The sequence below is a fragment of the Aspergillus ibericus genome (genome assembly GCF_003184845.1).
Source record: "Aspergillus ibericus CBS 121593 unplaced genomic scaffold BO80scaffold_1, whole genome shotgun sequence".
In the NCBI taxonomy this organism is placed as follows: domain Eukaryota; kingdom Fungi; phylum Ascomycota; class Eurotiomycetes; order Eurotiales; family Aspergillaceae; genus Aspergillus; species Aspergillus ibericus.
Window position 1 is genome coordinate 465 of NW_020292099.1, and position 15,349 is coordinate 15,813.

Genomic DNA, 15,349 nt, shown 5'->3' on the forward strand with positions numbered 1-15,349 from the left:
CGAGTGGTTTTTGGTTAGTTGAGGGGATGGGTAGGTCCCGAGGCCTAGGTGGGTGGGTGTTACTTGTTAGGGGATAATGGGATAGTTAGGATCAGGGGGGTTCGGATTCTAGAGAGTATGGAGTAGATGCTAGATATTGATCTGTGGAGTAGAAGCAAGGCACTGCGCACTACGGAGTATTGCTACTCACTAGTACAATCATACAATGGGTTATAGTAAGGAGAAGATATCCTGGAGCAACTGGGCGGGCAATAGCTGTTCTCCTGATTAGTTCAGGAGCTGTGGTGGAGATGCCGCTAACACAGTAATCCAGCCCAGCACAGTCCAGGTCTGCGCCTTGGGATGGTGCCCCGGTTTAGGCGCTAGACGCCCGGTTGCTACTATACTAAGAGCCTCTAGTGCCTTGGTCGGTTCTAGTCCCGACGGCCGGGGGGAGAGGCATTTTCGGACTGAGAGATTTAGTTTAATTTACTCACAAAAATCACGCAGACGAGGCTTGCAATCAATAATTCAGTATTTCGCTATCGCTATGGACGGACTTCCTATGCCCCAACGCCCTGCTGTACACTCCATCCCCTCCAACGGTCCATCGGGGTCACTATTTTTTCATCCCATACCTTGAAGACCGAGGCAAAGAAAAAGGTAAACCGAAACTGGCACATGCCCTATTGTCGCCCTGCGGCGGACCGGGCCTGGGGTCGCGGTGTGGGTGAAGCGCTTACGCCCACTTCCTAGGGAAAGAAAGAATGAATCCTCCAACTCCAGGCTTGCTTTTGTACGCCAAGTAGCAATAGATAAACAAGATAACGGGGGAATGCCCACTTGTGTCGTTCAAAACGAGATGCCAGATCTCATGGGCCAGAAAGGGAGAGTGTGGGGCGTGCTAAGGAATGCAAGAAAGGTGTGGGAGGGAGAGCTGGCGCCATCTGGAAGGTGTCGCTGCCATTGCTGGGATAAAACCAGAGGCAGCCGCTCCTAGTGGATTAGGCGTCGGCACTGGCAAGTGCGCGACGTCGGCAGCTCACCTTGTGTAATGTAAAAAGGGTCTCTCTTCAAGGAAGAGAGCTGATGACTTGAGCCTTCATGTTGTTACAACGGCAGAACCCGCGAAGGGTCTTGGAGAAAGCGTCTACGGTATGCGGCTATTTCCGTGGCCACGGTGTTAAAATCCTTCACCTTGTCGCGTCGCATGTCGTTGATGATCTGCTTCAGTCCCGCGATGTATTCGTCCTTTTCTTCAGGCGTCTTGCCTTCTCGGAGAGATCCCATCTGGACGAGAATTTTGTCATCTGTCGCAGTTAACGAGCCTGTGTGTCAGCACCCGCACGACACAAATAACCACGAACAAGACCAAGGAAAGCTAGGGAGGAAGCAAAACAGTTGGGGTCAAAAAGAGGAAAGGGTGGGGCAGATGAGAAAAGGCCCCAGAAAGGTCAGTGGCCAAGAGTCATGTGGGTAGATGTTGCAAGTAATGGTTCAGATCCGTCGACGCACCGCTGAGAGTCATATCACGAAAATGCTGAAATTCACACGACCGGTCGTTGCAGACCCCCCCTGAAGCCTCAAACGGGCAGAGGCACTTCATAGGGTCAATGTTGTGGCTATATGTTAGAGAACGATAGCCGTCCGACACATTTTCAGTGAAGTTTGGGTGGTAGCGATATGCCTTGAAATACTTCAGCGGACTAACGTAAGGGGAGAATTTATGCTCAGGCTCCTCTGGTTCCCGCGGATTCTAAAATTTGGGTCAGCATCACATCCCAGGCGGAGTCAAGGTGCGCCGCACATCCAGAACGCCAACCTGAGTAGCAGCACTTGGTTGCTGAATATCCAAAGCCTGGATATTTCCAGTTAGCGGCTCATCAGCCTGTTTCATCCCGTCCGTCGTGGAGAGGTCCATGGATTCGACGGGACCGAGAGATGCAGGACTGAAAGGGGGAGAATATGTGGAATCAGCGGGGCTTGCGGTCACTTCCGGCTCAGGAGGCTCATAGCCATCTGAGACCGACGATTCTCGGGAAGCCTGGCCCTCATTCTCAATAGCTTGTTCATCGGCGACCGGCTCGGCCTGAGGCTCCACATCCATAGGCAGCGGGCGCTCCGGTAGAGTATGGTGGAGGTCTGCTACTGCCTCCACTGAGTTGTGCTGGTCATGTTCTGCAGGCTCATCTGTCACCTCGAGGCCGTTCGTCTCCGAAACGGGAGTCTGAGCTTGGTGCTCGTCCTCGTCGACAGATTCATCGCTGGAACTATCGCTTGACTCATCCATTGCTGAGCCTGTGGAATCAGAACTCGATACATCTCCCGAAGAGTCGCTGACATCATGCATCAACTTGTCATTGGATACAATACTCGACCCACTGGTGGGCACGGGTGGTGCAATTTGATCTCCTTGGACTGTTTCACGAGCGGATTCTTGTGCTTCTTTCTCTTCTTGAACAGGCAATTCGGCTTGGGGGATCTCAGGCGTCATCTCCCCATTTTCGAGAACCTGCTGAAGAGCCGCGTCTTTACGCATAAACAAGTCGTATCAATTACACATACTCAAGCTTAGCAGATAAGGATGGGAAGTAGCACTTACCTTCGTTCTCGCTCGGTTGCTCCTCAGTCTGTGAGCGGCGCATTGCAGCCTCCACATCATCGAAGGTCAGCCCATTCAGTTCTATATTGATATTGATTAGTTCATCCATGAGCTGCTGTCGGCCTTCTTTCCCTTTGGTGATCTCGGCTAACAGCTGGCCTTCTTCGTGCTTGATTTCGGCTAGTTTGGTTTCGGACTTGTGGATCTCGGCCTCGAGCGCAGGTATGCCAGCCTCAATCTCCTGTTTGCGCAACAGTTTGTCCCTCATCCGCTCCATATGAGCAATGTCCACATTAGTTGACAGTATACCATCGCCAGGTCCAGTAAAGCTATTTCCATCTTCGGCTTCGGTGGATGGCCTAGACATATTACTGACATCGTCGGCAAGCCCATTATTTGTAGAAGGGGAAGGGGCCGGCACATCTGAGGCTCGAGGTGACTGGGTGCGGCTCGCTGCCAGCTTGGCTTTTTTGCGCTCTTCAAGTTCGGCAATTCGCTTGTGCATGGCTTTGATCTCCAAATTCTTTCTTCGAAGATGTTCCTGGTGCTCCTGGTCATTGTTCCTCAAGCTCTGTGGAGTAGCCGAGGTAGAGAACCCCTGACTCGAAGCGGTTGCCGGACGTAGAGGCATCACATCCACAGAGCTTGTATACGTCCCAAGCAAGCCCTCTGTGTCTGCCAATTCCTTTCCTGCTGGAGTGTCTACCTCCATGATATCATTTTCATCATCCCCATAAAACTCATCATCGCTGATATCAATGATGAGTCTTTGATTGTCTGGAATGCCATGATTCACCCCGTTATTGAAGGACTTCTTGGGAATGGGTACGGGCTCATCGAAATCGGATGCTCGGGGCCGTTTGCGCTGGTTGATACGAGCTTGTGGTGTTGTATCAGCAAGGCTTGGAGTGGCTGAAACAGAAGGACTATCATCAGCGATAGGTTCCTCCGTCATGAAAAGCCCAGGTATGCGGGCCGGAGCATTAGACTCCGGATCCGGGGGTCGCTCAGGTAATGGATGTTGGATCGGTATCGGAGTGGAAGTCGAAGGCAAATCCTGACCAGAGTTATTGGGTGGTTGACCTTTCTCGGGAGGCACAGACTCCGACTGAGGCTTCTGTCCGTTCCTCACCAAGCCTTGCTTCTTGAGCAACTCAATCCGCTGCCTAGCAAGTTCCGTCTGTGCTTTGTTCTTTTCCTTAACACGGACTTCCTTTTCCTTTGTTTGACCAGCCTCGGGGGTAATTATCGCCATCTTGTCAGCATCTGGCAGGTCTGGACGCTCAGATACTTTGATAACACCCCCCTGAACCTGGGCGCTCGCGCCGGAGCTCTTTGCAGCCTTTGCAGCAAGCATACGAGCAATAACCTCCTTTCGCTCCATAGGCTTCGCTGTCTCCGATGGTAATGAAGACGGAACAGCTGTGACGGTCTCTGCAGGGGTGGCCTGCTGTGCTGAGGTCCCATCCGCATTACTTAGATCATCGAGTGGCCGAGTTCCTGACTCGGGTTCTCCAGACTGGCTAGTTGTTGAACGCTCAGATTCCAAGGGCGAGTCACTAGGCGGGGAGGCTACTGAAAGCTCCGGTTGTGGAGTGGTGATCTTGATTCCAACCTCCTCGTAGAGTTGGCGAAGAATGACTGGGTTGATTCCTTCCCCAACGAATTCGCCATACCGAATGTTGTGAGGCGCTAAGCTTAAAAGGGCCCCTTGTGCCTGGACGCGAAGCTGTGCAGGTGACTTTCCACCGCCGGGCAAAGACGACGACTCGCACGAAGCTGTGCTGTTCGTTTCGTTTTCGGGCACGCCTTCGCGTTGCGGCTTTGAGGATGCTGCGACTTTCGGTCCGATTGCGTCGATAGTGGGAGGTGCGGGGTTGTATGCTGCAAGGTATATGAGTATTGTAGACCATTTGCGGGAGAGAGGGTATAATACGAGATCCGCTGCTTCTGGATGATAGGTGAGATTCCGGTGAAGCCCCACCTTTCTCCATATCCGAGCTTCCTTGTCCCGAGCCTTCGGAGATGGCCATCGCCGACAGATGAGAGTCATTTGAACCATATGAAGCTGAACCATCCGACTTTATCGCCTGACTACCCCCTACCAAGCCACTGTCACCGTTCAGAGCTCGATGCACTTGAGTGCCGGGGCCGTGTCCTGGTCGCTGTCCCGAGTTCGGGCCATGTTGCCTTGGCTGTAATGCCGAAGGCGCTTCTCGGTCAGTCAGTTCACCTTCCTCTCGGTCAGGATCGCATTCTGAGTTTGCAGCAGCTGCCAGCTGAGGAACCGGCGGGATCGAGTGGTCCATCTGGTAATCGCCCGCTGCATGGCGAGTAGGTTCATAAATAGGGGCAGAAGGTACTGGAATCGATGGGTATCTCAGTGGTGGCATCTGGAGGGGATGAAACGGAGGAGGGGGGAACTGAGTAGAAGCGAAAGGACCCATGAAGGCGAATGGGGGCGGCGGCAATGGACCAGCTGCGCCCGGACCCCCTAATCCCGGTAGATGAGTATTTCCATTATAACTGTCGGTGTTATACTCAAACGGGCGACCGGAACCATCTTGCGGATGTTGGGGAACGGGCGAAGGGTGTTGGCTAAAGCCAAGGCTTGGGGGGAACAAGGATGGCATGGCTGTCGTCGGGGACGGATTTGAGGGAGGCCACTGAGGTGTATAATTCGGGCCCACAAATGACGGTGTCGGGGGATAATGAGACATGTTTTGGAGGAGCGACCGCGAGCGCGCTTTCAACGTGAGTGATGTCTGCGTCCGGTAAGCATAAAAAGAACTAGCTCGTCACAGCTATAGCGAGTGCTCAGGCATCCCACATCGTTCAAGCCAGAATCAGTAGTAGCGATCGGATCGAGCCTAGGAAGGGACTAGGACGGAGAAAAAGGTTGAATCGGTAACGACCACACTCGGCTATACATGAGGTCGCGTGTGGCAATCCTGGTGGGTGAGCTCTGCCCCTGCCGTGGAGGAAGCAAGGAGAGAAGAAAACAAGGACGCGACGAGAGGATGGATATCTAGTCGGAGCAGATGGAGAGCGAAGGGACCGCGGAAGCACAGAACGTGAAGCGACGAGCAACGGGACGAGCGACCAACCCGGAAAAGATCGAGTTTCGTGCCGCGGGTCCCCACGTGATGGGTGCACGACCGATCGAGCCTAGCGCATGATCGGCGGCCGCAGCCTGAGGAACGGCGGATGTAAACAAACAGCTCACCCGAAGGGGCCCCAGAGCGAGCAGGTGGTCAGTGGGCGACTGTCAACCTGCACCTCCCGCTGCTAGGTATGCTGCAGCTTCATTCAATATACACCTACCCACCTCTCACTCATCTTCTTTGTTTCCGTCTTTTGGCGTTCTTCTCTTGCTGTGGCCCTTCCATTGGCCTGAATGCTTCTTTGCGATACAACCCGACGACTCATTGTTTGAGTCTTCATTACTTTCATACATAATTGTTACGATCACGACCCTCTCACTGAATGATGTTACATTGAGCTTAACGAAGATATGCTTCCCTCACAGTTAAATGGCTCCCCAAAACGGGCCAATCCATTCAGCCGTGCATCCCTATCCCCGTCGCCGTCACCAGGCCCTCAGACGAGAGGTGTGCGCCCCAAGTCGGCCGTCGTCACGTCATCCCAGAAATTCGAAGAGGCCCGGGGCCAATTTCGAAACTCTATTTCACAGTCACCGTCTTCAGTAGTAGTGCGGACAACGAATCGCCAAAGATCGAGTTCGATAAGGAATGATGTTGCGTCAGGGACCTTTGCGCCAGACTTCATCAAGTCAGAGGAGCTCCGCCGCGGCGCGGATCAGATCCGTGGCCAAGAGGGAGACAATGATTTCTCCGGGAACAAATATGTCTGGCTACGCGACCCCGAGAAGGCGTTCGTGCGTGGACTGGTATTGGAAGAGCAAGATGGGGTTCGACTACTTGTCCAGACCGATGATGGAGAGGTACAACTGCTCAACATCCCCAGAAGGCCAAACTAGAAGTACTTACGGAAAAAACAGCAGAGGGAGGTTGAAACGGACCAGGTCGACAAAGTCAACCCGGCGAAGTTCGATAAAGCCGATGATATGGCTGAGCTCACACACCTGAATGAGGCCTCGGTAGTTCACAACCTGCACACTCGATATCAAGCAGATCTTATTTACGTCAGTTTCCCGGTCCTTTTTCCGGTCTACAAAGCTCAAGACTGACAACTCCGGAAATAGACGTACTCTGGGTTGTTCCTTGTTACGGTTAATCCATACTGCCCATTGCCCATTTACTCCAACGAGTATGTGAAGATGTACAAAGGTCGCAACCGAGACGAGAATCGCCCCCATATCTTCGCTATGGCAGATGAGGCGTTTCGTAACTTGGTCGAGGAAGGAGAGAACCAGAGCATTCTCGTGACGTAAGTCTACTAATATAGTTCTCATGACCCATAATGCTAACTTGGCCGTGAAGAGGAGAGTCTGGTGCAGGCAAAACAGAGAACACCAAGAAGGTCATACAGTACCTGGCAGCCGTCGCGACAACCGATACGCCTTATGCTCGGTCTGGCACTAAGCAACTGTCCGCCCTTTCACAGCAGATCCTAAGGGCGAACCCCATCCTGGAGGCATTCGGAAACGCCCAGACCGTGAGGAACAACAACTCTTCCCGTTTTGGAAAATTCATCCGGATTGAGTTTACCCGCGCTGGCCAGATATCGGGTGCTTCGATCGATTGGTACCTGTTAGAAAAGTCCCGCGTTGTGAAGCCCAACGCCCATGAGAGAAACTACCATATATTTTACCAATTATTGCGGGGTGCAGACCAGAAGTTGAGGGAGGCTCTGCTCTTGTCAGACTTGCAGATCGAGGATTTCGCTTATACTCGAGATGGCAATGACACTATTACTGGGGTATCCGATGAGGATGAATGGAACATGCTAATCGAGGCCTTCCATGTCATGAACTTTTCAGACGAAGATCAGATGTGCATTCTGCGCACTATCGCGGCTGTTCTTCATCTCGGAAATGTCACCATCGTCAAGGAAAGCCTGCGGGCTGATCAGGCTGCACTAGGTCCCGACTCTCTCAATAGCGTTGAAAGGGCTTGCCAGCTACTTGGTATAGCACCAGAGCTCTTTGTGAAAGGACTGTTACATCCCAAGGTCAAAGCAGGCCGCGAGTGGGTGGAAAAGGTCCAGACACCGGAACAAGTTCGACTAGCACTCGACGCTCTCGCCAAAGGTATATATGAACGTGGATTTGGGAACCTTGTTGATCGGATCAACAACCAGCTCGACCGGAGCACAGTTGCTGGTGACGACAGCTTTTTTATCGGTGTTCTCGATATCGCTGGTTTTGAAATCTTTAAAAACAATAGCTTCGAGCAGCTGTGCATCAACTACACCAACGAGAAGCTTCAGCAGTTCTTCAATCATCACATGTTCGTCCTGGAGCAGGAGGAATATGCACGAGAGCAAATTGAGTGGCAGTTCATTGACTTCGGAAAGGATCTGCAGCCAACAATTGACCTCATTGAGTTGACCAACCCGATTGGTATCTTTTCATGCCTGGATGAGGACTGTGTCATGCCGAAAGCCACAGACAAGTCTTTTACAGAGAAGTTGCACTCGCTCTGGGATCGCAAATCACCAAAGTATCGTGCTGCTCGTCTGAGTCAAGGATTTGTGCTTACACACTATGCTGCTGAGGTCGAGTATGGCACTGATGGCTGGCTCGAGAAGAACAAGGATCCATTGAACGACAATATAACCCGACTTCTGGCGAGGTCGGGCGAAAAGCATGTGGCCAATTTGTTCTCCGACTGCAGGGACGGTGACGATGACAGCGACTACCCTAAGAGTCGTGTCAAGAAAGGTCTGTTCCGCACGGTTGCGCAAAGACACAAGGAACAATTATCCAGCCTCATGAACCAGCTACACTCAACACATCCTCATTTTGTTCGCTGCATTATACCCAACCATAAGAAGCGCCCGAAGATGCTCAACGCACCCCTCGTCCTAGACCAATTACGCTGCAATGGTGTACTCGAAGGCATTCGAATTGCGCGTACTGGCTTCCCGAACCGACTGTCTTTCGCTGAGTTTCGTCAGCGTTATGAAGTTCTGTGCCCTGCTATGCCAAAGGGATATCTGGATGGCCGAAACGCTGCTCATGTGATGCTGCAAAAGCTTGGGCTGGACCCTGCATGGTATCGCGTCGGCCGTACAAAGGTGTTTTTCAGAGCAGGTGTCCTGGCTGAGTTGGAAGAGAAACGGGACCAGCTTATTCGTACCATAATGACCCGCTTCCAGTCCCTTGCCCGCGGTTTTGTCCAGCGGCGAATCTCGAACAAGCGCTTGTATCGGGCAGAGGCAACCCGGATCATCCAGGATAATTTCAGGACCTATCTCCAATTGAAGGCTAACCCATGGTGGAGGTTGTTCTCGAGAATGAAGCCTCTGTTGGGCGAGACACGCACTGCCAATGAAGTCAAGAGACGAGACGAGAAGATCAAGCAGCTGGAAGCCAAGATGAACCAGGATTTGTCTGATCGGCAGAAGTTGGAGGAGGAAAGACGCCGTACCGAAATCGAGATACAGAAGATTCAACAAACCTTGGAGAGCGAACGGGCGTTGGCCCTAGACAAAGAGGAGATCTTTAAGAGATTACAAGTGCGAGAGGTTGAACTTAGCGAAAAACTAGCTGGGGCGATCGCGGATCAGGAGAGCCTCGAAGACCAGCTCGACGATCTGATTGCGGCCAAGAAAAGAACGGATGATGAGCTCGAGCTTCGTATCACCCAACTAGAACAAGCAGGAGAGATCATCCAACGCTTTGAGAATGAAAAACACGAAATGCAAGCTCGCCTGGAAGAACTTGAAAAGAAGCTGGCTGAAACAGAAAGCTCCTCTTCGGAGAAGGATAACAAGATCAAGGACCTTGGCCAAGAGATCAAGATGCTGCAGAGCCACCTCAGCTTGAAGGAGCGCAAACTGCAAGACCTGGAAGCAAAGCTTTTGAAGACAGATCAAGATCTCGAAGTCAGACTCGCCCAGACTTCAAGAGATCTAGATCAGTCAAAGAAACACATCAAAGAGCTGATTGAAGAAAATCGGACAATAAGACAGCAGATCTCCGACCTCTCGGCAACATCCACTGGCTATGAAGAAATGCTCAGGCGGAAGGAAAGCGAGATGGCTGTTTTACGAAACGACGCTAAGAAGTTTGAGGAAGAGAAGAGGCACATCGAGTCAGAAAAGGTCTCCCTTGCCACGCGCCATGACGACATGCAGAAACGCCTTCGAGAACTTCAAGCTGAGGTGGATGCCATGAAGTCAGAGAAAGTTCAGCTCGAGCGAGAGGCGGCCGATGTCAAGAACCTGCTGGAGGCAAAGATTTCTGAGGACGCAGAAGCTGGTGAAAGTCGAAAGCTTCTTGAGCAGCAAATCCAGGAATTGAAGGCCCAACTGTTCAAAGCGCAGGCAGACCTAAGCCGTGAGCGCCAATCGCGGGATGATGTGCAAATGCTTGCCGAGCATACTTTGGCAGACCTCAAGAACAAGTACACCGACTTGAACGAATCAAAAATCATCATCGAAAAGGAGATGTATCTTCAGCAGGACACCCTTCGACGCGCCACAGAAGCCCGCGTTGCTGCGGAGCAGTCACGCAAGGAACTCCAAAATGAATTGATTCAACTTCGAGATCGCTTCACCAGAGTTGAGGATGCGCGATTGAATGCGGAAGCCAACATTGAACGCAACATTATGAAGCAGGCTAACGAGCGCCTCGAGAGCGTGCGGAAAGACCTAGAAGATAAGTCACGTCAGTTGGAAGAGGTGGAAGCTGAAAGATCACGCTTGTCGGTCAGAATACAAGAATTGAACCACGCCATCGCTGAATCCGACAATTTCCGCATTCGCCATGACCAACACAAGGAGCGTCTGGAGAGGGAACTGGTAACGCTCAAGGGCAGACTCACGGCATCGGAGAATGACAACCGTGCTCTTCTGACCAAGATTCAACAAAAGAATCTGGACATTGCCAGGTCAACCTCTAGGGCCAGTGATAACCAACGCCTTCGCGTCACCACGCTTCAAAAGGAAAAGACTAAGCTTGAAGAAGACAACAAGAAATTAGCCCGTCAGCTTGGGGATCTTCAAGTCACCATCACGTCTCTAGAGAAACAGAAGGAGAAGCTGTCGTTGAGTCTGGAGGATCTGAATCACGAAATCAACAGAGAACACAAAGCTAGCCGCAATGCCGAGAAGGCTGCATCCACTGCTAATATTCAATTAGCAGAGGCAAACAGGACTCTCGAGACCGAGAGACAGCTCCGGACCCAGGCGCAAGCGAATACGCGGAAACTGCAAGGCTCGCTGGACACAGCGAACAAGGAGATCGAAGATCTGCACCGCCAGTTGATGCTACTGCACAAAATCGTGGAGCCCGAGTCTGATCCTTCTTCTGAAACCTGGGAGAAGATCCAGCCTAATCTCGCAAAGAAAGTTGACTTGGCGCAGATGCTGGAGACCACCCAGAGCAAGTTGCAAGTGACAGAAGAGAAGTATAGTCGAGCGGAGGCTCAGCTGGCAGAAATGCGCCGTCGGCATGGGGACGAGATGAAGGAGCTCGATGCGCGTTACGCTTCATCTAAACGCGCCTTGCTGGAGGAGATCGATCACAACCAGGTGTCTAGCCCTCGCACCCCTACGCATCTCAGAAAGAACTCCGACAATGTCATGGCGAAGAAGTTTGGCACTCCCACAACACCAAACCGAAGACTCAACTTCAACGAAATGGCGAATGACTCTGGCCGGTCTGATAGAACGGTGGATACTGTGGGCTACCAGAAGCGCATGGACATGGCTACCGAGATCGAGGAGCTTCAGAACAAGCTCCAGATGAGCGAGATGCAGAACAAGCATCTTCAAAATCAGCTTGTTCAGGCAAACCCTGGTCGTGATATGTGGCAGGAAGAAAGCCCCTCTCTCCGACGGATGCAGCTTCTAGAACGCGAAAACGGACGCTTACATGACCAACTTGACGACTCGTCTAAAAAGGTTTCGGCTCTGGAGAAGAGCATCCGCTCAGGAGACCTTTCTCTACGGGACGTCCAAGCCAAATCCCACGAGGAACTGTACGACTTGATTAACTCTCAGGAGCAGTCCAGGCGGTCTTTGCTCAAGGTACACAACGAAGCTATTGCAGAGTTCAGCGATGCCAAAGCCCAGTTTGAGAAACTGAAGCGAGCCAAGGCTACCCTGGAAGTTGAACTTCGTGACTCGCGATCCGAATTCCAGGAGCTGCAAGTTGCCAGGGATCAGGATGCGGTCAGCCGGAACCAATTGCTTCAAGAATTTTCCGACCTACAAATTCGTCTTGATGCAGAGACATCCAAATCGGCCGACCTCGCCTCGAGCATGAGCCTGTACAAGACCCGTGCGGATGAGTATTTCAGCAAACTTGAACAAGCTGAGATCGCGGTCTTGAAGGCTACCAGAGCGGAGCAATTCGCCAAGTCTCAAGCCCAGGAGGCCGAGGACACATGTGCCCAGATCATGTCTGAGCGCAAACAGATGGATGCTCTTGTTGAGGACTTGCAACGGCAGACCCAATCCCTCGAAGCTAGGATGGAAGACCAAGCCGCCGAGCTACAAGGTGCGCTCCAGGCCAAGCAGCGTCTTCAGAACGAGCTCGAAGACTATAGAAATCAGCGAGCCATCGACATTGAAGACAAAGAAACATCGATGGAGCAGACCAGGCAAAAGTATCAGCGCGAATTCACGACACTCAACAACGAACTGGAGATGGAACGTGAAAAGGTCTTGAATGTCCGTGCCGAAAGCTCACGTCTCCGTGAAGAGCTGGAAGCCTTGCGGAGCAAGTGGGATGACGAAGTTTTGAACAGCTCTACTTGGGCGAAAGAGAAGGCCCGAATGGACATCATGCTTCAAGATGTAACAACATCTCGTGATGAGGCCGTCAATGCACACAATGAAGCTCAGAGCCGGGTTGTCTCCCTTCTGTCACAAGTCAGAACCCTTCGCACCTCCGTTGACGACATGACCTCGGAGCGAGACATGTTGCTCAAGGAGAAGAAGATGCTGGAAGCGCGGTTGGCCGAAGCAGGCGAGAGACTCGAGGACCTCGCGAAGGGAGAGAGCCCTTCGATGCGCAACGCTGCAAGTATGGACCGCGCGCTTTTAGAACTGAAGTCCAAACTTGCTCAGCAAGAAGATGTTTCCGCGGCTGCAGTGGGTAAGATGAGGCGGGCAGAAGCACTGGCAATGGAGATGCAGAAAGAAGTCACTGCCGAAAGAGAAACAAACGCTCAACTTTTCAAGGACAAGGCCGCACTCGAAAAGCAGCTGAAGGAATCTCAACTGCGGTGCGTTGATCTCGAGACCAAGAGCTACTCATCAGGCAGCCAGGATGTCCGGTTCTTGCACAAGAGAGTCAAGGAAGTAAGTTGTCTCTTTGGACTTATTCAGCCCCCAGTCTAAAGGATACTAACGGTTTCGATAATAGCTGGAAACCCATCTTGAGGAGCAAGAAGCCAAGCACAGTTCTGAGCAGCGCTCGTTGCGCAACGTCGACCGCACAGTCAAAGACATGCAGTCCCAGATTGATCGGCGCGATAAGATGAACACTCAGCTCAATGACGACGTCAACAAAGCTCGCGAAAAGATTGAGCGTCTTCTCCGGAACATTGAGGAACTCCAGCATAGCGACTCGGAAACGCAGCTGCAAGTCCGTCGACTTGAGCGTGATCTCCGGGAAGAAAGGGAGAAGTCGCTCAGGATGGAGCGTGAACTGGACGGATGGCGGGCGCTCCGCGTTGAAAGGGGCAGCGTCCTCGGACGAGGCCACGTTGGTGCTTTCAGTGATGCTGGAAGCAGAAGGGGGAGCAGCGTGTATGGTTCAGGCGAGGTACCACAGCGGATGCCTAGCAACACCAAAGGCTTCTTGTAAGAATTATGACGACCTAGCAGGTTGATCCTGCTGAGCACATGGCTCTGTTTAAACCCAGGCGCTAAACATTCATCCAGGGCCTGAGCGACCAATGACGACTATGACATGATGGCAGCCCTGCATGGCTACGGAGTGTTGAAGGAAGGCGGCGCTTGGATTATGCTTTTGAATGATTTTGACGTGTATGTTATATGATTTGCTTTGACGCTTCATGATGCATCTTGATGATCTGCGACGGATGGCTTTAATTCGAGTCTCCGGTTTTGCTCATGTTATTCTTCACATATTATACCTTCATTTGATGAATTCATGATAATATTCGAAGCTGCACAAAGATATAGTCCAATGAGCACTACCAATGCCGACTATGTTTGGACATGACATTTCTTGTATCCACCGTGCCTAAATCTAATCGGTAAATTAAACTCTTCCATGTAAGCCACACAACTTAAACCCACAGGCACCGAATTGCCAGCAAGGGGGCTGTCAAGTCGGGGTTGGCAGCCAAGAACCACGGGATGCACAGCCGCGCGGCTGAAGGGATTAGCGCTCGCTTGTCAACGGGCGGATGAACCCACCCGAGCTTGGGTCAAGACGAGCCTCTCTCATTCTTCACCTCATCCTCTGTACCACAAGCTCCATCTGCAACGGGGATTCCCCGCGCCGCTCTTCAAAATGGTAAGCACTTCCTGAATCTCCGATTCCTGAACCATTCACCCTCCAATCCACGCAATCACCCTCACGAATACCACCCACTCGACACCCAAAACTCTTCCCTCCCTCTCCCTCCCCCTCCCTCCCTCCACACCACCAGGCTAACCAACGCTCTTCCCCATGACCAGGCGCGTAACAGCGAAAAAGCCCAATCGATGCTCTTCCGCTTCCGGGCCCAACAAGCCGCGGACCTCGGAATCATCGACATCGGGCGCACGCGCCGTCCGAAAGCCATCACCTCGGTGGACTCGATCCCGATGTGCGAGAAATGGCGCGGCCAGGTGCTGAAAGAAATTTCGCGCAAAGTGTCTCGGATCCAGGAGCTCAGTTTAAGCGATTATCAGATCCGGGATCTGAATGATGAGATTAATAAGTTGATGAAGGAGAAGTGGACGTGGGAAATGCAGATTCGGAATCTTGGGGGGCCGAATTATATGCGTGGCTCGGGACGGGTGTTTGATGATGATGGGAGGGAGATTCCGGGCGGGGGGAAGGGGTATCGCTATTTTGGACGGGCGAGGGAGTTGCCGGGGGTGAAGGAGATGTTTGAGGCCGCGGCGAGACGGGGGAGGCCGGCGGAGGAGGACGAGGAGGATGGGGAGGGATTGAAGGGACGGGGGGGCGAGATTGCGACGAAGAAGGTCGATGCGAATTATTTTGGTTATGGGTTGGATGAGGAGGATGGGACGTTGTTGGCGTATGAGAAGCAGAAGGAGAAGGAGGCTGTGGAGAGATTGCGCAGGAAGGAGGATGATGTTGAGGATGGTTGGGAGCCGTTGCCTGGGGATGCTGGCGATGGTGTGGAGTGGAGGTTGCCGAGCCTGGATGAGGTTCAGGAGGAGTTGGTCGATCGACGGAGGAGGAGATTGTTGGATAAGATCTCGTGAGGTTGTGCGGGCTTGGGGGTACTGCGTTGGGCGTCTGTCTCTTCCGTCGTCCTGTGTTTTCTAAGGGGTCTCTTTTCTCTGTCATGGGCGTTATGGTTCTTTATTCGGTGTGATTTCGTCTCATCTTGTCTCTCCGACATCGTTCTGCGGTTCTACAAGTCTACTATGCATCTGAGGGGAGGCAAAAGCTCATTGATGATA

The 15,349-nt window shown here is 52.3% G+C and overlaps 3 protein-coding genes across 3 annotated transcripts; 2 read left to right on the forward strand and 1 right to left on the reverse strand.

Moving 5' to 3' along the window:
* Positions 1 to 1,089: 1,089 nt before the first annotated feature.
* BO80DRAFT_343901 (uncharacterized protein) lies at positions 1,090 to 5,214 on the reverse strand (the record flags this gene model as incomplete). Its single annotated transcript, XM_025715251.1, has 5 exons — positions 1,090 to 1,289; positions 1,495 to 1,735; positions 1,787 to 2,494; positions 2,541 to 4,465; positions 4,518 to 5,214. The coding sequence occupies 5 exons, from the start codon at positions 5,212 to 5,214 to the stop codon at positions 1,090 to 1,092; spliced, it is 3,771 nt and encodes a 1,256-aa protein (XP_025580366.1).
* Positions 5,215 to 13,074: 7,860 nt separating this feature from the next.
* Positions 13,075 to 13,725, forward strand: BO80DRAFT_28 (type II myosin). Its single transcript, XM_025714920.1, has 2 exons — positions 13,075 to 13,543; positions 13,625 to 13,725. The coding sequence occupies exons 1-2, from the start codon at positions 13,188 to 13,190 to the stop codon at positions 13,629 to 13,631; spliced, it is 363 nt and encodes a 120-aa protein (XP_025580367.1). The 5' UTR covers positions 13,075 to 13,187; the 3' UTR covers positions 13,632 to 13,725.
* A 432-nt stretch (positions 13,726 to 14,157) lies between these two features.
* BO80DRAFT_44 (pre-mRNA-splicing factor ISY1) lies at positions 14,158 to 15,280 on the forward strand. Its single transcript, XM_025721104.1, has 2 exons — positions 14,158 to 14,225; positions 14,390 to 15,280. Exons 1-2 carry the CDS (start codon positions 14,223 to 14,225, stop codon positions 15,146 to 15,148), a joined length of 762 nt encoding a protein of 253 aa, XP_025580368.1. The 5' UTR covers positions 14,158 to 14,222; the 3' UTR covers positions 15,149 to 15,280.
* Positions 15,281 to 15,349: the final 69 nt, after the last annotated feature.